Source organism: Eurosta solidaginis, chromosome 2 (assembly GCF_040869045.1).
Source record: "Eurosta solidaginis isolate ZX-2024a chromosome 2, ASM4086904v1, whole genome shotgun sequence".
Lineage (NCBI taxonomy): Eukaryota > Metazoa > Arthropoda > Insecta > Diptera > Tephritidae > Eurosta > Eurosta solidaginis.
Window position 1 is genome coordinate 136,176,885 of NC_090320.1, and position 24,368 is coordinate 136,201,252.

The 24,368-nt window shown below is 39.7% G+C and overlaps 2 protein-coding genes across 5 annotated transcripts in view; one reads left to right on the plus strand and one right to left on the minus strand.

Annotated features, from left to right (window-relative positions):
* Positions 1–24,368, plus strand: part of LOC137240247 (uncharacterized) — a 162,107-nt gene that overhangs the window by 96,090 nt on the left and 41,649 nt on the right. The window lies entirely within an intron of this gene.
* On the minus strand, positions 12,318–13,430 carry LOC137241658 (uncharacterized). Its single transcript, XM_067769160.1, has one exon. It carries the CDS (start codon positions 13,428–13,430, stop codon positions 12,318–12,320), a length of 1,113 nt encoding a protein of 370 aa, XP_067625261.1.

Here is a 24,368-nt window from a genome sequence, read left to right on the forward strand (position 1 = left end):
GCGGAACTCAAGGCTACTTTTAGCTTTTCGAAGGCCTCTATAGCTTCAGAGGTAAGCATGAACGGGCCTGGTGACTTACGGAGACAGTCGGTCAAGGGACCTGCCAAGTCAGCAAAATTGGTAATAAATGCCCTGTACCAATTCGCCATGCCCACAAACCTACGCATCTGCCGAGGAGATTTAAGGATCGGGAAGTTTTGCATCGCTTCTATTTTCCCTGGATCCACTTTCAAACACCCGCTGCCTATCAGGTACCCTAAGTAACGAATTTCTTTTTGGCAAAATTTGCTCTTCTTCACGTTTATCGTCAGACCTGCATCGGTTAAGCACTTTGCCACTTCCGCCAGCAATTTCAGGTGGTCTTCAAAATGTGTACTACATACCATCAGGTCGTCCAGGTAGACGAAGACATTCTCCCGCAGACGCGAGGGGATTGCCTTGTCCATCAGCCTACTCATAGTCTGAGGTCCATTGCACAGACCAAAGGGCATTACCTTGAAGTGGTACAGAGGCTTCCCCGGAACTGCGAATACTGTTTTTTCCTTGGAGTACTCTGTCAATTTGATCTGGAGGAACGCGTCCTTCAGATCAATGCCACTAATAAAATGCGTATCTTTCAGTCTGCTCAACAAGCCTTTGATATGAGGCAGGGGGTATGGTTCTTATTCACCGCGTTAACCTTCCTGGAATCTATACACAGCCTAACTTTACCTGGTTTCCGGACCAGTACCACAGGACTATACCACGGAGAGTTTGATTCTTCTCCCAATTCGAGTAACCTGTCTAATTCGCAAAAAGCTTCGGCTTACCTCGGTGGCGAAAGAGGGAAATGTTTGCTTTTTATGGCAACGGCATCACCCATGTCAATGTGATGCTCCACAAATTTAGTTTGCCCCAGGCCTAACTTTTCGTACGAAGGAAACGTCTCTATGACCTTTTGCAGTTCTATTTTCCGGATTGGTGACAATTCATGGAGGTTAAGTTCTTCGTCCTTTTCATTCCTCACCTCTATGCACTCTACGCTTGGGAATATTTCGGGGGCTAACGCAAATGCTCTCCAAAAATCTACCCCGAAGTAGGCTTCTTGGAGAAGTGAAGGAACAAGGTAAAAACGAATAATCTTTGTGATATTCTTGAAAGTGACCGCTAGAGATACTGAGCCTAAGATTTTTTGTTTGTTGCCACCCGCGGTATATACGAATGCATGTAAGGGTTGATAATCGAAGCCGTTATCTCTTAGGAATTCTCACTTTTTTTTCCCAAGATGGAGACGCTGACTCCCCAGTCCAACAACCCTACAATGAAACTATCTTTTATTTTAGCCTTTACGAGAGGCCTTTCATCCTCTGTAAGCGTTAACGTGGTGGCTTGCAGCAGTCTACGCTCCTGTACTCTCCTGTGGTATCTCTTCCTGCACTTCAAAATACTCTCCGATACCGCTTATTGTTCGAAACTGGTATATCTTATTTGTTTTTATCTATGTTCCCTTTCTCCTATATTAGGTAAAGATTGTGTCTGGCAAGCGGCATCCCTATGCTGGCGTCGCAGAATTTTGATCGGCTCGCCCATCGCGGATGAGGACGTTCGACTCTCGGATTCGGAACTATTGGAATTATCCGTACTGTCAGGGAAGGTTATTATCACGTTCGATGATTCTTTCGTCAGGGTACTACTGCACCTCGGAAGATTCACCCTCTGGTTCGGTGCACGGGACGACGCCTCGAGCATTGGCTGGTGTGGGAGCTATGGTGCCGAACGAGGTTTCCCCGCCTTCTCGCTCGGGTACTGGTTTCCCTGCCTGCGATAGTCTCTAGGGCATTTAGGAGTAAGTACTTCCTTATACCCACATTTAAAACAAAAAGGATTCCTAATGGGTTCCTCACAGTATATATATGACTGGCCCATTGCCTGACAATTCCAGCATTGGATTCCTGAATAGTCCGGTTTCCTGCTGCGTCTATACTCCAACGCCTCTATCTGCGGATCAGCTTAGCAGTCCTCGCTTTCCATCCTCAAGTCCGGGGTTATCACACGGGCTACGTTCACATGCTGTCCTGGGTAAGTGGCTCCCAACAGCTTGCTTTCTTTCAGCACTTGTTCTCCTCTGCGTGCTACATCGCGTAAATCATGAAGGGTTCTTACATCCGCGTTGAAGAGCATCAGCTTAAGGCTACTGTTGACGTTCCTCTTTATGATGTCAATCAGCAATACCTCTGACATGGGTTCTCTTAAGCGCGCGTTAGAGGAAATTGTGTCCGTGTGGAACACGTCATAGCATTCACTTGCCTTTTGCTTCCGCATGGAGATCTCCATCATGATCTTGTGGTCACTTTTTAGAGTGCCGAACTCTCTCTTCAAGGAATAGTACAAAAAGGCGTATGTCGCGCTTGGGTTCTGTTTTGTGAACAACCAGTACTACTCTTCGGCCCGCCCAGAAAGGAATAAGTTCGTCCGTGCATTGTGTGCGCTCACACAGGGTTTTTAGCTTAAAAAGAAAATCTGCCACGCTTCCATTACCGTCGAACGATATTTTCCACTCCCGGGGTTTTATTGCTATGTTGGTCGGAGCAGGGTTCATTAGGGTTACAGCCGCTGGAAGTGGGTTACGTTCCGTTCTATTCGCGTTCCGGTTCAAATTTATCGATTGCTGCGCCGACTCGAGGGCGGCGTTGAGCTGGTCCATATTAGTTCGGATCGACCCCATCTCTCTCCGCATTTCCTCCTATGAAGCCTGGAACAGTTGGTGTAATACTTCCACCCACGAGTCTCCGCGATTAGCTTCTGCCCGAATCCCTGGGGTATTCGCCCTATCGCTTGCAGCGTTTCCAAACGTTCCGTGATTTAGTGGTAAGGCACTAGCTCCGTCCAGTGCATATGTCGACACGTTGGTCATTAGCCCCGAGATATCATGCGCGTTTATCAGGGGCGCGTTTCAATTACTGGCACTTCCAGATCTATCCAATTTTTCGCGGTGGTCGTTCAGGTCCGAGCCTGTATGAGTCCCCGCGGGATTCCGTATTGCCCCCCTATTGGGGTGTGCACCACCAAGGGACGCTTGGCCTTGAAAAAGGCCCCCTATTATTACCAACCCCGGTGCTGGTTACCTCAAAAATTTCCCGCACTCCCGAACGGAGTATTATAATCAGGCGACATTATAATCAGGTAAAAAAAATTGTAAGTTGTTAAGTCCTAGTATCGTTATTCAAAAAAAACTTCTATTTACTGCAAAACGTTTATTCCAGACGATGTTTTGTTTACTAATAAAAAAAAATGTATATATATATATATATAAAAAATTAGCGCGAGGGAACAAAAAATTCGCGAAAAGCTGCAAAAGAAATTGTTAGTCAAATGTAATGGGAATGCTGACATCCCATCCCCAGAAGACATTCAGGCTACAGAAAAAAAATCGACACACAAAGCCATTCATACTTGTCCCTAGTGCTCCTAACCGCAATGCGAGGGGTTCTTAAGGCCCCCCTTCGAGATTGGTTGGGGCCACTAGGGTCAGTTCCAGACACACACGGGTTGGTCTCAACACGCCCAGCCGCAACGCAGGGGCAGTCTCCAGGGGCTCGCCCCTGGGACTGGTTGGGGGTGTTGAGGCCTCCCGTCCTTTCTCACTGGACACCCGTCCTGCCTCCGCCACAATGGGTGAAGCGGTTTCGTAGCCGCTCCCCAGTCTGGTGGGACAGGAAGGGGTGCCACTTTGAATCCCAGCTCAACCCGTCACAATCCAGGTGGTATTCTACATTACCGCCTGGGACGTGGGATGGGCTGGGGTCCTTACCACACGCACACACACTATACTTCCAGACAACACTAATTCGGCTAAAAAAAAATTTTACATTAAAAGAAACCCAATTTAGCGGACGAAATACTTCCAAAGCCGACTACGGACCACATCCGGCAACTAAAATCCCAATTACTAAAAAAAATATAAAGTGCGTGCAGCACTGCCTCATCGGGTGAATACAAAAATCCGGAGGACTGACGTTAAGTCTCGTGGATCCCTCAGCTACCGGAGACGATGATCATTCCGGACATCCTGATCCATTCAACCATCCCACCGCAACGCAGGTGGCTGCTCCTGCGGCTGCTCACCCCGGACTGGTGCGATGGTCAACTTCACAGTTTGACCAGGAGTGACCCTCGCACCCCTTGCCTCAGGAACCACGTTGGGCGCCATCTGTTATGGATACGCATCTTTGATGGAGCAGTAAGGAAGGCAGTCGGCATGATCTGGTGGTGCACAGGGCTAGCCATGTCGGCTGGGTTGGGTTCTTGCCAACATTGCTGTCCTGCGCCATAACAGAAAAAAGGTCATATCATGCCTTTAAAAAAACTGACAAAAGCGCAGAACTAATTCAAAACGCTCAAATGGACTAAAATAACATCCTGCCGAACCGGATGTCACGCACAGACCGTTAAAACATTCAAAATTTAAAATTCAAAAAAAAAAAAAAAAATCTAACGCAAAAAAAATTTACAAAATTAATCGAACCGGAAATGACCGGTTACCAAACGCTGAAAATCCAAAAAAAAAAAATGCTAAAAATTAAAACAAAAAGAGAAAAGGGCCGAATATATCTTGGGGGCGCCGCGGGTGTTGTTGCGACGCCCGGTGCATAGCCCACCCTCAAAAACCATGGCCACCGTCGCACCTAGTTTTCGGTGGCCCCTTACCTGAATGCTTAAGTGCCCTCTAAATAAATATAGACGTCAGCATTCCCATTTACAGAATTTATTAACAATTCATTATGTTTTTATATTTATTTAAAACCTAAAAAAAACTTGAATAACGAAAACGAATTTCGAAAAAAATTCGCATTTTTTAACAGTCTTCATGTAAACTTAAGAAAGTTTAGTCAATAATTTTGAACTACAAATTTATTCCAGTTGTAGTAAATAAAGAAAAGCTGAAGCCTTTTGAAAATTCGCATTGGTTTTTTTAACAGCTCTTTTTCGAAGGCTGATTTTGGTCTTTCTTCCATACAAGCGTAAAACTATGCACAATTAATAAGAATGTATATTTGAATTAAGTAATGCAATTACTTTTAAAAACTATTCTGATTTTTAAATATTTTCGAAATTTTGTTCGGGTAAACCCCAACAGCTTTCATTGTACAATTCATTAACCGTTTTTTTGTATAATTTACGTAAATATAATGTGTAAGTAAATTTGTTTTTTTTTTCCTGCTATTTTTTTTTTTTCGCAGCTATACATATGTAGTAGATTATGGTGGGTCTTTTTCACGCATTTAAAAGGCAATTCCAATAACTAAACATGACATTGGAAACGTCTTCTGAAGTATTGTGCTTTTTTTCCAAATTCTCGATAGCAAAAACGGCACCCCTATATTTAAATAGTGATATATATGTAAAACTTGGAAATCATGTCAATTAAATTTTAGCCCTGCGTACTGCAGCTGGGGTAGAAAAATGTATAAGAAATAACCATTTTCTTTCACGTTCATAATTAATAGCTGCTAGCAAAGCGGTAAAGTTCTCAGATTTTACAAAAGGAATGCTGCATTCATCTGAAAACGCTTCACACATCACCTCTCTGGTAGTTCAGCCTTTACAGCTTCAGCAGCCGTTATACTAAAATAAAGACCTTAAAAAAACTGTGGCCATCAGCTTGCATACTATATTATTTGAAGCACAGGTTTTGGTGAACAATTGGACCCACCCTAATTCATCAGTACTAAATATCCAATTTTATATATTCCTTGTTTTTTTTTTTTTTTGTTAGTTTAACCAATTGATTGAATGTATACAGAAAAGGTGTAAGCCGATTTTGAAAACGTTTTCAAAAAAAAATTTTAAACTCGCAGGTTTTCGAAAATATTCAGAAAATTTATAAATTTTGATTTAAAGTTCTAAGCTAATTTTTCTGAGTATGCTTTCTGCAATTTTTTTTTTCGAAGAACATTTTAGATTTTCTTGCATTATAAAACAATTTTCTTATCTGTATGAAAGAAAATCTAAAATACCCATATATGTAATAATGTTTAGGTATCTACAGGCACTAAAGTAACAGCACAGTTTAACCATCGATATTTTTTTTGTTCAATAAACAAATTTCAAATTACATTTTAGTACAATTAAAAGGAATGCGAAAGAATTGTAAACCAACTTCTAAATCATTTTTGAATAAATTTCGAAATTTTACTTTAGCACCTTATTAAAATTTTGAGTATGCAGCTTTTCATAACTTAACTATTTTTAGGCTGGCATTACAAATTTATAGTCCAACTCAACTCCCAAAGATCTTTCAATTATTTTTAGACTGGCATTACAAATTTATAGTCCAACTCAATTCCCAAAGATTTTTACAATTATTTTTAGACTGGCATTACAAATTTATAGTCCAACTCAATTCCCAAAGATTCTTAAAATTATTCTGTTAATTCCAAACCCAACTGGTAATTGGTTAAATTAAAATTAAAAAAATGTAGTTTCTGTATTACAGAATGAACTCACCCAGTTTTAAAGGCAGTTATTGTCGTAGTTGGTGGCGGTATCAGCGGGCCTATACGAGGCGGCCCGGCTGGTTGTTGTTAATCAAGTGTAGGTTGCAGCAGGCCTATAGGAGGTGGCCCTGCTGATTGTTGTTAATAACGTGGACGTTGCAGCAGGCGTATCTGACGCGGCCCTGCTGATTGTGGTTAGTCAAGTGGATGTTGCAGCAGGCCTATCTGAGGCGGCCCTGCTGATTGTGGTTAGTCAAGTGGATGTTGCAGCAGGCCTATCTGAGGCGGCCCTGCTGATTGTTGTTAATAAAGTTGATGGTGGTGGTACGTCCGGTAGTTTCGTTGGCGCTATAGCTGGGGGTAGCGCGTTTGGTTGGCTAACGCTATCGCTGGTGTTTGCGCGCGGTTTATAGTGGCCGTGCACGGCTTTTTTTTTTTTTTTTGCACGCAAGGTGGGCACGACTGGTGGTTTCGTTTGTGCTATAGCTGTTAGAAGCGTGTTTGGTTCCTAGCGCTATCGCTGTTGAAAATGTGCCGAATCTGCGCTGCTTATTGCGTGCAGCTACTTAATTCCGCTCTTGTTTCTTTTCGTTTTTGGTTTTTTTTTATATTTATATGGCAGTGTCAAAGACGTTCCAGATTAGTTCTGCAAAAATGATGAATGTTTGTCCGTTAGGATGACGATGCTAGTTACACCAATGTATTTTCACGTTCGACCACCACCAAGGGCAAAGATGACCACCAAAACCAACCTCCCTTTTTTTTATTCTCTATTTCAAGCTTGGTGATAAGTCCATATTTATAAAACAAGTTTGCTCGTTTGCCCTTTAAGTTTGTTTTCCCTTTAGCAACACACAACAAACACTTACAAGCAAATTTGTATGTCTTATTACTTTTCTTGTAAAACACTACTGCGTTCGTTTCGTTCGCAGCACACCAGCTCCACATTTTTCTTTTTCTGCCACAACCTTTTTTTTTCTTTTTCCCGGAAACAGCGTGTTTTCCTCTTAGAGATCATCATTCACGCGGCCGTGGCGACCTCTAGTGCCCATTTTCGATCAACATTGCCATTAACTAGCCACTAGGTGCGTTCCAAAGGTGACTATCCCAAGAGGACCATAACAAACGAATATTGCAAGCAATAATGTAGGTGGTTTTATATCAATTGAATTTGTATATCTAACGACTGCTCACTATGTTTTTAAACGGTTTTATTTCTTTTGTAAACAATATCTCTACGGCGGCGGAGGCAAAAGTCGATGTAGTTATATCAAGTCATCATAATGTATTAGCGCATTATGGACGCATCAACTATGATTTTTTGGGTAATAATTGTTACAACGCAGCAATTAGTAGGTAATAATGCAACTTTTTGAACTTCAAAAGTTGTACGTTACACATTTTTTTCTTAACAGATTGCGTAATAAATTTGGAATTACCGCATCCGATACAACGCGAACAAATGGATAATCTGCAGGCTTCATTTGTGTACCAAAATGCTGTTAAATACATGTTAATATATTAACATTATTAAATTTGTACGTATTTTTTTTTTTTACTATGCATATTGTAAGGACAGGCTAATGGTTAGGAAAGATGATAAGAAATTATAATGGTTATTTATATAAAAAGAAAGCTGATTCAATTCCTTTTCTTGCCATTATAATTTCTTTTCATTTTAATTAATATTTCTTTAACAAATTTTAATTTTTGTAAACTGCCTTTTGGGCATTCAGAGGTATATGTACGGTATACTGTAACTTCTAAGGACAGGGTAATGTTTAGGAAAGATGATAAGAAATTATATTGGTAATTTACATAAAAAGAAAGCTGATTCAATTACTTTTCTTGCCATTATAATTTCTTTTCATTTTAATTAATATTTCTTTAAAGAAGTTTAATATTTGTAAACTGCCTTTTGGGCATTCAGAGGTATATGTACGGTATACTGTAATTTCTAAGGACAGGCTAAAGTTAAGGAAAGATGATACGAAATTATAATGGTTATTTACATAAAAAGAAAGCTGATTGAAGTGCTTTTCTTTGCATTATAGTTTCTTTCCATTTTAATTAATATTTCTTTAAAGAATTTTAATTTTTGTAAACTGCCTTTTGGGCATTCAGAGGTATATGTACGGTATACTGTAATTTCTAAGGACAGGCTAAAGTTAAGGAAAGACGATAAGAAATTATAATGGTTATTTACATAAATGGAAAGCTGATTCAATTGCTTTTCTTGCCATTATAGTTTCATTTCATTTTAATTAACATTTCTTTAAAAAAATTTAATTTTTGTTAACTGCCTTTTGGGCATTCAGAGGTATATGTACGGTATACTGTAACTTCTAAGGACAGGCTAATGTTTAGGAAAGATGATAAGAAATTATATTGGTAATTTACATAAAAAGAAAGCTGATTCAATTGCTTTTCTTGCCATTAGAATTTCTTTTCATTTTAATTAATATTTCATTAAAAAATTTTAATTTTTTAAACTGCCTTTTGGGCATTCAGAGGTATATGTACAGTATACTGTAATTTCTAAGGACAGGCTAATGTTTAGGAAAAATGATAAGAAATTATAATGGTTATTTACATAAAAAGAAAGCTGATTCAATTCCTTTTCTTGCCATTATAGTTTCTTTTCATTTTAATTAATATTAAAACTGCTTTCCACGTCTTCTACTACGAGTACGCTGGTACTTACTTGTCAACTGCTTATACCAAAGAAAAATTTTGTGCAAAGTTAGTTTTATAAGGATTTATTAAACAAAATGTTAACTCAAATTTATTTATTTTATAATATACAAAGCTATTTGGAATAAATCTTTTTTTTGGTACAAAAAAAAAATTGCATACATATTGTAACGAATTTACTGAAACTCTTATTTGCAAACTTCTCCTAATGTTCGAATCACTAAACTGTTGAATAAATAACTCCAATATTGAATAATGCAAAAATGGTCTTTATTAGACTACTTGAAAATATCACTTATACTTCGCAACTGATAGCTTGCTTAAATCAAAACTGATTTTCGTGCCTCAACTGTTGCTGCTTTTATACTGTTTGGTTTCGTTGACATATTTCTAGGCGGTTCTATTTCTAGAATTTACTAGTTAGTTTCAGCTATAAAATTACCAGCTTTAACTACGTTTATAGCTTCTCATATGCGCGTGTATATGTGAGTGATACTTGCACAAATTATTGCCTACTTTTGAACGCATCTCAGATAAGATATATGCATGTGTTTGTGCGTTTTCTCTCCGCTGCGTGTACGTACATATATGCAGACATAATGATTGACTTGTTGATGTGCATACAGGTCACTGCTTAGTATTGGCTTAGAGATGATAGTATCACTTAGCGTTGCTAATATTCATCACAATATGTTTGTTGGAAAGATCAGGATGTTACACCAAATTCCGTTTCCGTTTTTCCTTGTCTGTTTTCCTCGTATCTCGTACTCCATGCTGAAAAATTAAAATAAATAGAAGAACTGGATTATAGAGTATGTTGAATACATATTGGAGAAGAGTACATATTGGATATTCACGTGAATTTGACTACCAGTTTATGTGGTCACATACCTAACCCAGTTAACCAAAACCAAGTACACTAAAGACATTTATATTTGCTAACAAAAAAAGTAGATAACCACGTGAATAGTCCAATAGTTTTCTTGTATTGCTTTTCCACACCATCCAAAAGGCAGCAATTCAGGCGCGCTACCGCCTTTTTTATGGTGTTCGGTTCCCCAGGAGGCCTATTTTCACCCATACATAAGTATATACTTTCTAAAAGTCTACTAAGCAATATATCGACTTAACAATAAAATGACTAAGCAACAGTTTTAAGAAAAATAAAAGATTCCACAATTCAGGTACGTATTAAAATTTTTACATATGTCGGTACATCGCACGATCTATTTACATCTTTAATCCAAAATTTAATTTCAATATAAAAATGACATTATAATCATTTATGTTTTGATCTTTTTGAGTATTTTATAAATGTTAGTATAATATCGCCAGTTGGTTATCTTGGCCTGTCATAATATCTAAAAAGATCAAAATTTTGAGTTGAATCAGTTTACAATAAAACGTGCGATATATTTATACATACTATTCCTACATAATAAAATTACTAAGCAATATGTTAAAAAAAAAATAAAAGATTGTACAATTCAGGTACATTAGTGCTATAGTTTTTTACATATATATATATTTACAACTACGTACTGTGACAGACCAGAAAAATATGACTTATGTAGTAAATAGACATGGGGGGAAATGGGATATGTAACGTAATAATAATAATAATAATATGTAACACCAGACAACTGCAAAGAAAATTAGGTTATACAAATTTACTGTAAAAAAGATCTCACTCCTGTAAAATAGAGGAATACATAAATCGTTGAACAAGGGAATGAGCGTACAACCTTACTATTTGGGAGCTCATTTTTAGATATCCAAATCGATAAAAACCTTATCCTTAGGATTGATTCGAAATTTGGGGGCGAACAATAGTATCTAAAATCGGCGGTTTGTTTTGCACATGCAAAAAACTTATATTTTTAAGTTTTTCATGGGCCGATTTTTTATTAAAGCTATTAAGTAGAAAATAAGTTCTAATTCTTATAAAAATACATTTAAAAATATCGGTGTTGCAATTTTCACAACATTCGAACGGCTCTACGTCTATCATTTTCTCAAACATAATTTGAGAAAACCCAACCCTGTGACAAACTGAATCAAAATTATCTGTGTAGATTTTCTCTAATTTCCACAAATTCGGTTGGAGGGCACACACGTTGGCAATTGGTAAATTGCTTATCCTTGGTAAAAAAGAAATCGCTTTCAGTCATTTCATTTTCAAATCTTGGCAATGGTTTTGTACAGACATGATGCTTGGAATATTTAAAATACATATATCCCGAAAAATACACAAAAGCGCTTCTATGGAGGAAACTACTTTCATCAACATCAACCGAAGTATTGATTTGGACATCTTGAAATGAGCGTGGTCTAGGCCTAGGTAAGCCTTGAAAAAGCTGCCAAGATGTATCTCTAACTAAGGCGTCGTTGCAAGCTGCTATTAGGGTGCTGTTAGAAAATTCTTCCCATTTATCCTCAGGCAAGAGTTCGCAGTTCCCCTTGTCAACGCATTTAATATAACTTATGCCCCAGGCTTGCCTAAAGAGATACGAGAATCTCTGCGGAGTTATCCTCGTATCAAATGACCCACCTCTACGAATATGACCAAAAAAGTTTTTAATTTATCTTGACATAGTTTACGTGTGAGTAAAAATGTAAAGCCATTATTTGACAAGAATTGCCACAAATGACGCAAACTACTTATATTTAAGAGCCAACCTTTTATAAAGAGATAAGTGTTGGTAATATCACATTCTTCCTCGTAAACTTTAATTGAGCTTAAGAACTGCTCTGCCTCGTCAAGAAAATTCAGTTGATTCGTAGTACCTTGAAATGGTTCTTTAAAATTTCCTACCTTTCCAAAGTAGCTGCTATTAAATATATTAAAAATTTATCGAAAAAAGGACGAACTCGGCAGTGTTAAAAAAGGATGGAGATTTAGAACTATTTAAAAGCCCGGAGCTGTAGATAGCGAACATTGCACTTGCCACAGAATTACTAAATGCCTGTGTAGCTAAATGTACGCTCATTTTATCGAAAACTTTCGGTCTTACATGTTTTTTGGTTAATTTATGTGTACATGAAATATCATACTGAGACCCTTGTTCATAAAGATGTACAATATCCATTTCAATCTACAGGGCGGTCTTGAAAAAATGCTCTATTTTTGTTATTTTCCAAACAGTTTCAAGTAGTTTTGATGAGATGTGGGGAATCAAAGAAATAAAATATTTTATGGCCGTTAACTTCGAAGAATCGCCTTTCCCGAGAGACTCGCACAATATTTGAAAACCCTACAAAATTTGGCCCTTGGTCGGTTACCATTTGGCAGGGATGAAGTCCAATACTCTGAAGCTGAGTTATAATTTCAAAAACATATTGTTTTAAAACAGATCCTCGGCACGTTTTGTGCACAAAAAAGTATGCCAAAGGATGGTTCCAAGCCTTCCCACCGATGCCTTGGACAAGGACAGCTAAAACGCTCGTAGCTACTCTGGATGTGCGATTTTCATCGCCATAGTCCTCCAGTCCCATAATTAAATCCCTATTCCTTTCAAATTGGACATGCACTTTCAGGGACATTTCATCACAGCAGATAGAAACATGCTTCTGTGCCTCTGTGAAGCCACGGCTTCTCAGCTCTAGAGCTTTTATGCTGCTGTAGCCGCAGCCAGGGTTACGTGGCCAACTTTGAACAAACTTTTCTAATATTTTTCTGGATGGCCAGGTGAATAGGGGCTTAAGGTACCTATAAGCTAAAGGAGCAATAAACTTAACAGCTAGTGCTAATGTTTTTACCTCCCTGCCAAATCTATATCCCTTAGGCGTTCGGAGTGTGTTTTTAAGGCAATTCTTCACACATTCTGCCACATGTGGAGGCAATTTGGCACATATTTCTTGGATTTCACTGTCCTGCCATTCTACAGTTAAATCCGGATTAACATCTAAACTAAAAACTTTTTTTTCTAAAATGGCTACTCTTTCGTGCAGCCTACCCAACTCCTCATCTCTTTCTTTTATAATTTCCCGGTACTTTCTTTTTCTAGGAGTTCCATCAGTCAGAAGTTTAGGTATTTGGGTTCGTCCGCTATTAGTCCCTATTTGGATTAGAGAAGTTAAAGAGGAGTTAAACTCAACATCCGAAGAGGGAAGATGGAATTGCTCAAAGGATACTTCAACCATATCTGGGGTTAAAGTCCATTCTGCCTCTCTGGGCGACAAAGGTACCGGTTGTAAATCTTCGACGCCTAAAACTTTAGCTTCAAGAGAAGACTCAACAGTGATTAGAGATGGCGTCATTTCTGCCTCTGTGGGCGACATCAGGTGAAGGGAATTTAGGGTCAAGTGTACTACCTAAGTCATTTTTCTCATCGACTGTCACCGGAGGCTGTAAAACTCTTAAATTTATGTCTGGCAATGCAGTTTTGTAAAGTAACCGCCCCCTCTCCCCTTGTAGGAGAAATGCCTTTGGCATGCAAATATAAATTTTGGTGTTGGGCCAGTAACACCCAACAGCCGCAACCATTCACGCCGCCTAATGAACGCAGAAAGAAAACAAAAGAGCAGGCATTAGTTCAAACGTATGGACAAGAAATGTAATGTGCATACATGTCTATATGGGGGAACTACGAAGCATAAATGGGTTTGAAAGATTAGTCAGTTGGTTTAGTAAAATGTAGCATGGAAGTCAAGGTTATTTAATGAAAGTGAAAGTCAAGGTTACAAAACTTTAACATAACAAATGGAAAAGCCGTCAAGAAGTGCGATCGTTATTATAACCATCAAAAATGGGACCCTTAAAAATTTTGCCGCATTTATGCTATTGTAAGATGGTAACTCTGGAAACGGCTAGTGAATTGTATTATTGTATTGTACTAGATTACGAAATATATTATATTGAGAATGAATGCAACTATGTAAAAGAAGAAGAAAGATGATGGTCAATTTCCTGTTGTCAAGATATAGACTGATTGCGAATAAAGAAAGTGTGTTTTATTAACTTTATTGTCTAGTTTTACACTATAAAATTTTTAATTTTTTATTATATGTAGTTAGAAGCGTGCTCTAAAAGTTAGTAGAATGGGATGCAAAGAAAATGGAAGGACAGAAAGTATTATTTTTTTAAAGAAATTTCAGAAATGATCCCGGAAGCGTCTCGATATGACCTTGAAGAACAAACAAACAAACAAACATACAGGTAAAGTTAATAAAAGCGTGCCAATCAAAACAATTTAAGGAGGCCGGATAGCGGGATGAGGAGAGCACCACTAATCGTTTTTCCAAAACTCGATCTGTATGAGCCAGATACCAAAAATTATTGATTTAGGAGAACATTTATAGAGTTATAACAATTAATAGATGTTATGTCTTCGTATATATTTATATATGACTCTCAGAAAGTGGTGTGCACGCGTTTAAGGTTAAAATCCAAGTGTCTTTTATTTCATTATTTTTCTTTCTTACATTCTATGTTTCTTACGTTCTAATGACAGAGTTGCCAGATTATTCACAGTTCATTGTGGATATCTCACAATAGATTTCACACCAGAGGGGGAGGTGGCGGAGGGTGTCACTGCTCACTTTGCAAGCCCTCGACTTATTTGACCCATTGAGTTTGTAATATTGGTGAATCGTATACGTAAAGTTATTATGTGTAAAAATTATGAAGAAGTAATTGTTCGAATGGGTCGTGGTATTTGCAGATTTTGTATTTAGGGATTTTGTATTTGGGGATCGCATTTGAGGATTTGGAGCCTCTGCCCATTTCGACAACTGTATTAAGACTTTAAAACACATATTTATAAACATTTTCTACTCACCGGTCTATTTCTCCCTCCGGTGGGAAAGGATAAAGCGGTACCCCTAACCCGCACCCAACTATACAAAATTGGTTTACCATTTTCTGAAAAAAATGAGAAATTTGTTATATATAAAGAATTTCACATATTCACAAAATGTTTTGGTTTCAGGTTAAAAGTCTAGAATAGCGGCCGGTCCACCAATGGTGTGGGATCAAAATAAAAGCCGTGCAAATTCAATTTGTACATAGTTTTTCTCCGTGTGTACAAAAAAATTACACCAACCACAAGAAAATTGTAACCAGAGTTAAAGTTCTCTTTTCCGCCGTCGAGTTATTGTTTCCGAGCTCAACACGCGTAATTAGACACCTATCACGATATTTTTGGACGCATATCAGCTGTCGACTCCTTTTGGTAAACTATTAAAAATTTTTGTTACGCCTTCTGGTTATTGTTATTCTATACCAATGGTTTTCAAACTTTTTGCAGTCGCGACCCAAAAATGGTTTCCAAAAAGTCCCGCGACCCACCAAAACTGCCAAAATGTCTGAAAAACGTAGAAATCGTACAAAACACAAAAAAGTGAAGAGAAGACACTTTTCTATTTCCCTTCATTGTCACATTCTATTACCAAAAACCAATATAAAATACTAAAACTAAAACCATTGCGCCGTTTAGCGTAAAAGTGTATCAACGCCACTCTCGGTATCAGCGCAATAATGCAACACCACATAGGGAAAACAGATTCAAGACGGCAACGGCGACGCGGCATCTGTCAAATTATTTTTACACATGTTCTTATGGGGATGAATTTTTTGAGCACGACACGCCAAAGCGGCAATCAATCAGAATAGCCGCCGTCGCCAGATTAGATCTTTTTCTATTTTTGATAGCGACGATCGTGGCGTCCTTTTTTCTTCTTTATTAATTAAAATGATAAAACAAGCAAATAACTTTAAATATGTGTTAAAATCGACAAGTTATACATTTTTTAACACGCGCTATAATTTTTTGAAAATTTGTTGCTGTTGTTTGAGAAAATTCGCAACTTTCGTTGCCATCGAAATATATCGTCAAGCATGGGTTTTTCGTCGTTGTCGTTCGCAGCCGTCGTTTTGAATGTGGGCATAGCTGCAGAATCACTGAGAGTAACTAACGGTACTAAGCTGCCGAAAAACTCTTTCTTATTTGAAGTGCGCATTAGTTTTAGTTGCAACTTTCACTCCGTTGTTGACAGTCGTGCATCATAAAGTAAATAACTGCAATTGCGTAATATTTATTATTTATTATAAATATTTAAATGGATAAGTTTCTAAAAAGACCTGGGGGCATCTACTTCAGAGGCAGGTGGCTCAAAAGCAAAAGTAAATAGAATTTATGACGATGCATATTTACAATATGGTTTTACTGCCATTGATAACAAACCACAATGCGTGATTTGTGGACAAGTTTTAGCACAAAAAAGCATGAAACCTTCAAAATTACTACGCCGTCTCTCATCAAAACATGAAAACGACAAGGATAAACCTTTGGATTATTTCCAAAGAAAACTCGATTTACTTAGGAAGCATTACATTTTGACTTGATGACATTGGGCTGGTAGGTGCGGTATTCTGCTTTAGTAGGTCGGGGTGAAACCCTACCAAAATGGCTGGTAGGCTAATGCTGCGCCTGCCCACGTCCCGTTAAAACCGTGGCGGGCCTCAAGGTACGTTCCGGCTCCGTCGCCGTTAAGTTGGTGGTGTAGGTGCGGTTGAAGATTTTCCCGCTTCGCGTCCGGTCTGGCTCTGAACGCATTACTCATAAGGTAATGCGTCAACCCTCGCGTGGCCTTCCTGCGTAGCATAGATAACCACGAGATCGTTAAAGGGCGACTACACAATCGGCTCCGGATAGCGGCCTTGAGGGGGACTTTTTTTAGAATGGACAATACTAATACGAAACCGCCAAGGATGGGGTGCGGAAGAAGAGCGGTTTTGAAGGAAATCCGTCAAATCAATATTCAGCACTCTAAGGCGGCTTCCGCAAATTTGTTGCTCTGCCTTGAAAAAGGCGGAGTGGATATAGTCCTTGTCCAGGAGCCGTGGCTGAGTAGTAACGGCAGTACGATTTCTGGATTAAGGACTGGAAAATTCAACACCTTGGTGCATGGGGAGGCAAGTAGGCCTAGATCCTGTGTGCTTGTTAAAAAAGAGATTAAAGCTTTTATTCTCTCTAATTTCAGCAATGCTGACGTAACCACGGTCTGCCTCGAGCGAGGAAGTAATGAAATGTGGGTGGTCTCAGCGTACATGCCCCACGGGGACGTAGTGGGACCACCACCTGCGATACTGGGTGAAATCACCGCTGAAGCAAGGCGGAGAGGTGTTGGCGTGATCATCGGTGCCGATGCAAATGCCCATCATAGCATTTGGGGAAGCTCGGATACCAACACTAGAGGTGAGTCTTTATTTACTTTTATTGTAGATGAGGGACTTTGTATATGTAATAGGGGGAATGACCCGACTTTTATTACTGCGTTAAGGGAGGAGGTCCTGGACCTCACCCTGGTTAGTAGAGAACTGGAAGGTCGGATATCTGGATGGAGGGTTCTCAACGAGCACTCCTTCTCTGATCACAGATATATTCAGTTCTCAGTGAACGAAGAACTTCCCGGTAAAATATCTTTTAGGAACCCTAAAAGTACTAACTGGGACTTGTATAGTAGGAAGCTGGGAGAGCTACTGCCTGCGGTGCCTATCATTAGTTCGGGCCTGTCCGAATCTGAGATAGACGTTCTGGTGGAAAACTTCACCTCGGCAAGCAATAGCGCCTTTCAGCTGTCCTGGCCATTGAAAACTTACAGGGGGAAGGGCAAGCCGCCCTGGTGGTCGGATTCTCTTGACGACCTAAGAGCGTCCAGTCGGCGGCTCTTCAACAGAGCCAGGAGGAGTAAATTACCCTCGGACTGGGAGCTCTATAAGGTGAGTCTGGGGATTTATAAATATGAAATAAGGATAGCCAAGCGAGATGCATGGCGAAGCTTCTGCGAAAACGTAGAAGGCTGCAATGAATCCGCGAGATGTAGAAAAATACTCTCTAGGAACCCCGCTCCTCTGGGGTATCTGAGAGATGATGGTGGGGACTGGTCGATGAGTAGCGAGGAGTCCCTAAGGCTTTTACTGGACAATCATTTTCCCGATGTCCCAGTTGCGCAGGGATCTTCGCCTGCATGGTCGGCGGTCGTTGGCCATGCAGAAGTGCCTGCCATTCCAATACTGGAAAGTCAGATAACCTGGGCTATAGGGTCGTTCAAGCCCTATAAGTCTCCGGGCCCGGATGGAATCATTCCCGCGCAGCTTCAAAGGTCTTTGGGGATTTCCTGCCGCTGGTTGGCCATCATATATCCTAACTGCCTCAGGCTTAACTATATCCCGAAGTCTTGGCACACGGTTAGGGTTATTTTCATTCCGAAGGCCGGCAGAAGCTCTCATGTATCACCTAAGGATTTCAGGCCAATCAGTCTCTCGTCGTTTCTTCTTAAGACGTTTGAGCGGTTGATTGACCTGTACCTACGGGAAAGGATACCTCGGGGGTTACTGTCGGCTTCACAACATGCGTACTGCAAGGGCAGATCGACGGAAACGGCTCTCCATTCGATTGTAAAGCAAATAGAGGGGTCCCTAGAACACAAAGAGTATGCTCTGGGTGCCTTTCTAGACATCGAGGGAGCTTTTAACAATGTCTTACCGGGGTCAATCGAAAGAGCTCTGGTGGGTTTAGGAGTCGAGGCGGCTCTGGTTGAATTTATTAGCAAACTTCTATGCGGCAGAATTGTCGCAGCGGAGTGGTGAGGGGCCATAATTAAGAGGAAGGTGTGCAGGGGCACGCCACAGGGGGGTGTCCTATCTCCTCTCCTCTGGGTTGTGGTAGTCAACGAGCTTCTTGTGGAGCTGGAAGCCAATGGTTGTCGGGTGGTTGCCTATGCAGATGACCTCGCTACCCTAGTCAGAGGCAAATTTCTGGGCGCCCTGCGCGATGTTCTTCAAGGCTACCTGGATACTGTGGCTAGGTGGGCTGAATCATGTGGATTGGCGGTCAACCCGGGAAAAACGGAATTGGTCCTTTTCACAAGAAGATATAAGGTGCCCGATTTCAGAACTCCCTCGATTGGAGGGGTACCGTTGGTACTTTCTGATAGGGTTAAATATTTGAGGATTTTTTTGGACAAGAAACTGTCCTGGAGACCCAATGTGGAAGATCGGGCCAGGAAGGCCGCCATTGCCTTGTACTGCTGCAGAGGAGCTATCGGAAAGAGATGGGGACTCTCGCCAAGAATAGTACACTGGCTTTATGAGATGGTGGTCAAACCGATTCTGCTATATGGGGTGCTGGTCTGGTGGAAAGCACTGGACACGGCGAGCACCTCCAAAATGTTAGTGTCAGTGCAACGGACGGCGCTGATCGGTATCAGTGGCGCTCTCAGAACAACGCCTACCTTGGCACTGAACGTCATGCTGAACATATACCCAGTAGATATTGCGGGAAAGGCGGCCGCGGCAAGGTCGTTGGTCAGGCTTCGTGATATGGGATATAGACTTTCTGACCGCGGACACTCTAGCCTTATTACCAGTTTCGACTTCATCCCGGACAGAACGGACTAATGTATGCCGATAACAGCTCCCTATACAACCTTCACCCCAGTTATTCCAGAGAGAGAGGATTGGGGAAGAGGAATTATCTGGGGCATGGGACCGGTTAACTTTTTCACGGATGGGTCAAAGCTGGATGGAAAGGTTGGTGGGGGGGTCTTTTGTCAAGAGCTAAATTTAAGCCGCAAGTTTAAGTTGGCTGATCACTGCAGTGTATTCCAAGCGGAAATTGCTGCGATTAAGGATGCGGTGGATGGAATGCTATCCAGTGCTACCACGGTTAGGGAATTTAACATCTACTCTGATAGCCAATCGGCTATCAAGGCCTTGAGCTCAACTACAGTGCGATCGAGGGTGGGCTGGGAGTGCCTGACCTCGCTTGCGATTGCATCGAATTATTTTACAATTAAGATTATCTGGGTCCCGGGCCATAGTGATATCCCGGGTAACTGTCAAGCGGATCTCTTAGCCCGCATCGGTACAACTGAACCGGATGTAGATGGCTGTAGGGACTTCGGGATCTCGCTGGCCACCTGTGGATTGCTCCTCCATAGCTGGGCCTCGAATCAGCTCAGCAAACGTTGGGCGGATACCACGTCTTGCAGGGTAGCAAGATCTTTCTGGCCGAAAGTGGATGGCAGGAGGTCTGCTGAAATAATTGGGTTCACTAAGGCTCACCTATCAATGGTCATTGGGGTTTTACAGGGCACTGTCCCATGGGTATCCATGCGGCACGTCTCAATATACTGGAAACTCCATCCTGCTGCAGCTGTATGGAGGATGATGAGGTGGAATCACCAAATCACTTTATGCTTGATTGTCCAGCTTTTACCAGAATTAGGCGAAAGTACTTCGGTCGCGACTCACTTGGATCTCCCGAGGATATATCCAAAGTTGAGATCGGTATCATTCGGAGCTTTATCGTTGCTACCCAACGATTCTCTAAGTAGCTGGATCTAGGTCACCGTTATTTTTGGTGTATGTGGTATCACAACGGACCTTCGTATTGTCCAAGTGAGCTATCCTTATCAGGGCAGCTACCACCTAACCTATCCTATCCTAGGAAGCAAGAGACCAGTATGTGCCAGGTATTTTCAGCACTATATCTTGACATTAGTTAGGTTTGTAATATGTTCCCTCTTTTAAATACCAGAGTACTAAAATAAGTGAAAAAGCTTCCTTGGCTAGTTATAAAGTTGCATATCTCGTGGGTAAAATGGAAAACCACATACAATCGCTGAAAATCTTATTTTACTGGCAGCAGTAGACATGGTTGAGATAATGATTGGAGAAAAAGAAGCCCACACATTGAAAGCTATAACTTTGTCTAATAACACAATTCGACGAAGGTTAAGTGATATAGCTGCAGACATTCGCAATCAAGTAGTCGAAAAAGTCAAAAAAAAGCTCATATTTTTCATTACAATTATATGAATCGACAGATATATCCAGTTGTGCCCAGTTTGTGTGTTATGTTCGGTTTGAAAACCTTGATCAAATTGCGGAAGAGATGTTGTTTTGCAAAGATTTACCAAAGAATGCAACTGGTGAGTGTTTGTATGAACTTTTTATAGAAAGCACCCAGGATTTGGGGTTTGACTGGGGAACTTTGCGTAGGTATTTGCACTGATGGCGCTAGGGCAATGACCGGCAATAAAAGTGGGTTCGTAGCTAGGTTGAAAACAAAGATGCCGAATGCACACTGGACGCACTGTTTTCTCCACCGTCAGGCCTTGGCAGCCAAATTTTTGTCGTCGAATTTAAACGACGTGCTTAATTCTGTGATCAAAGTTGTGAATTGTATCAAGGGAAAAGCTTTACAAACAAGGTTGTTTCGTACGGTGTGTGAAGAAATGGGCGAACTACATCAAAATCTTCTTTTTCATACAGAGGTGAGGTGGTTATCCAAAGGAAATGTGTTGACAAGAGTAATAGAATTGAGATCGGAATTGAACATGTTTTTGAAAGAAAAAGATCCCGACAATGCGAAATTGTTTACTGATCCTACATGGCTTTTAAAAGTAGCATATATATCAGATATTTTTCGTCACCTAAACATCTTGAATACTAGTATGCAAGGAAGAGACGAAAACATTATATCAGCCAAAGATAAAATAAAAGCCTTTGTTTCAAAAATTGAAATGTGGCTATCATCTCTGCAGCACTTACAATTTGGTTTATTCACTTGCTTTGAAAGTATGGCTGCAGAGATTTCATCAGACGAACTGGTAAGGAAATGTATTCCTTTCATAACTGAAGCGCTGCAAAATTTAAAAAACGAATTGCACCGTTTTTTTCCAAGAGAGCTACAGGAAGATAACAGCAAGTGCTGGATATTAAATCCATTCCTCAGTAACTGCGCTGAGGTCGCAGATCTCGGCAACATTTTGAACGAAAATTTATGTGAGCTAGCAGCTGACAGTATGCTCAAAATCGAATTTTTATCCGAAAATATTTCAACATTTTGGATAAAGCGCAAGCCTCAGTATCCTGGCCTAGCGAAAATAGCGCTTAAAATACTCACTCAGTTTTCAACATCATATCTATGCGAAATGACTTTTTCACAAATGGTGAACATAAGAGTGAAGAAACGTAATAAACTTAATATAGAAAATTATTTGATTGTTTGCATGTCACGTATGGAACCCCGTTGTTCCAAATTACTTCAAAATAAGCAAGCCCATCCTTCGCATTAACTTATGTCTGTAAAATTTATGTAATACGTATAATATAAAATATATCGCGCCGGTAGATCTAAGCAGCGATAAACTAAGAAAATCACAATTTTCAACTTCACAATTTCAGATTTTTGAGTTAGCTCCCCTTAGATTTAGGTGCGCGATATGTACATATATCATTTTTGGATTTTTTAAAGAATGAATAAATTATTTTTCTGTTTAAAAAAATTTGGTTCAAGTTATTCAATCAAGCCCGCGACCCACCAGTGGGTCGCGACCCACAGTTTGAAAACCTATGTTCTATACAATAGCATGAATATCTCAATACACGTCCAAAAATATGGAGGGGTATACAAAGACGCGTTTTGAACCCAGGATCGCTGATCCGAAAACCGAAACAAAAAATTTTGCATCGGCGAAGAGATATTTGTAATAGAAATTGGAACTTTTTATGTGGTTGTTGTAACTTTGTTATGCACAGAAAAAAAAAAATTGTGTACAAAGGGATTTTGCACGGATTTAATTTTGATCACACGCGGAATTAATTGTGACCACACACCGGCCAAAATGTTTTCAGCCCAAAAATACTATGGATGCCAATCACGGTTTTGGAGGGGTCCGGTGCCATTTTTCGATATTTCGTGAATATTATTCGAACGATGTCAGTCTCTTGCTTTCCTTTTTCGGACGCGCGATCCTGTATAACAAATGCGTCTTTTCATACCCCTCTCGATATTTTTGGACGTTTATGAAGGGTGTCATGCTGGCGTAAATAGCTACCGCATTTTTGGCTGGGATTTCACTAAAAGGTGCTCCAAATACTCACCAGCTGCAGGATTTCAAAAGTCTAGTAAAGAGTATCTGAAAGAAGAAATTAAAATAACGTTATAATAAACATTAATACAAGGATATGTAAATATTGAAAATTGTCTAGTTAAAAAATATATTCAACATGGCGTCTGTGTGACTTGCAATATTTTCCATATCATAATTAAAATCATTGAAATTCAATTACAATGCTCACTAAATTGAAGTACGCTACGTTGCTTCGCCTTTTCCTTATTGAATCTGTAAAGGAAGGACGTATTATTAACAATAACAAAGTGTAAAATTTATGCACAAAATTGTAAGCCACTTTTCTCGTTTAGTTGAAGAAAACGTTTAAAATAATTTTTCAAATCATGGCATGTATGTATGTGTTGCAGGGTTGCATAAAAAGGTTTTTCGCTATAAATTTTAAGTTATTGAAAATTTTAAATATTTTTTGATTTCAAAATGAATTGCCAAGTGAAATAAAAATATAAACAAGCTATCATGGCGTGACAGCTGATTTGCACTTTTTTAATACCAAGTAGACAATCACGGCAGTAAATAATTATTGAAGTGGTCGGTATATTTTGAATTTTTATTCTTATTTTGAAAATCCCTACGCCAGTGCCCTTAAAAAAGCTAAATCAGCTGACGAAATGAGCCAGCTTTATAATTGAGTCATGACTGGAGGATAGCAATTCTTCAGATGGATTTATTTAAAATATTCGTTTTCACCAACACAGGGTGACTATAACTTGCCATATAAAACAGCTGATCCAACAAACCTTAAAGGCCAATTAATGGTGACTTATCCCTAACCAGATAAAACAGCTGATCGAAGCAACCTTATGGAAATCAATGTAATCGATTATTGGTGCCATACCATAACGTTAAAGCCATAAACGTACCATAGCCAACCAATTGGTTTTGGTTTTTCGCCATATCCATAATTTAAAAATATTTGAGTTGGTGAATTTATTAACTTTTTGAATATTTTATGTATTGTTTTTGGGATACGTTTTGACTAAGAGACTTATTGTTTGTGGAATATGTTTGTAATTTTTTGCGTTTTCCTGATTTTTACGAAAATGTCAGCTGTTTAAGGTTATGGCACCATTAATCGATCACAATGGAGATGGTTATGGATATGGGTATGGTTACGACCATGGTACAACTACCAGGTAGAAGCATAAGTGAAAATGCAACCCTCCTGTGTATTTAGTTGTTGCCGCTCGTACATAGACTGTCAATCGTTCTTTCAATTTCTGCTGTCAAAAGTGATGGAAGAAAAATGTCATTTGTATCAACAAACCGAAAACT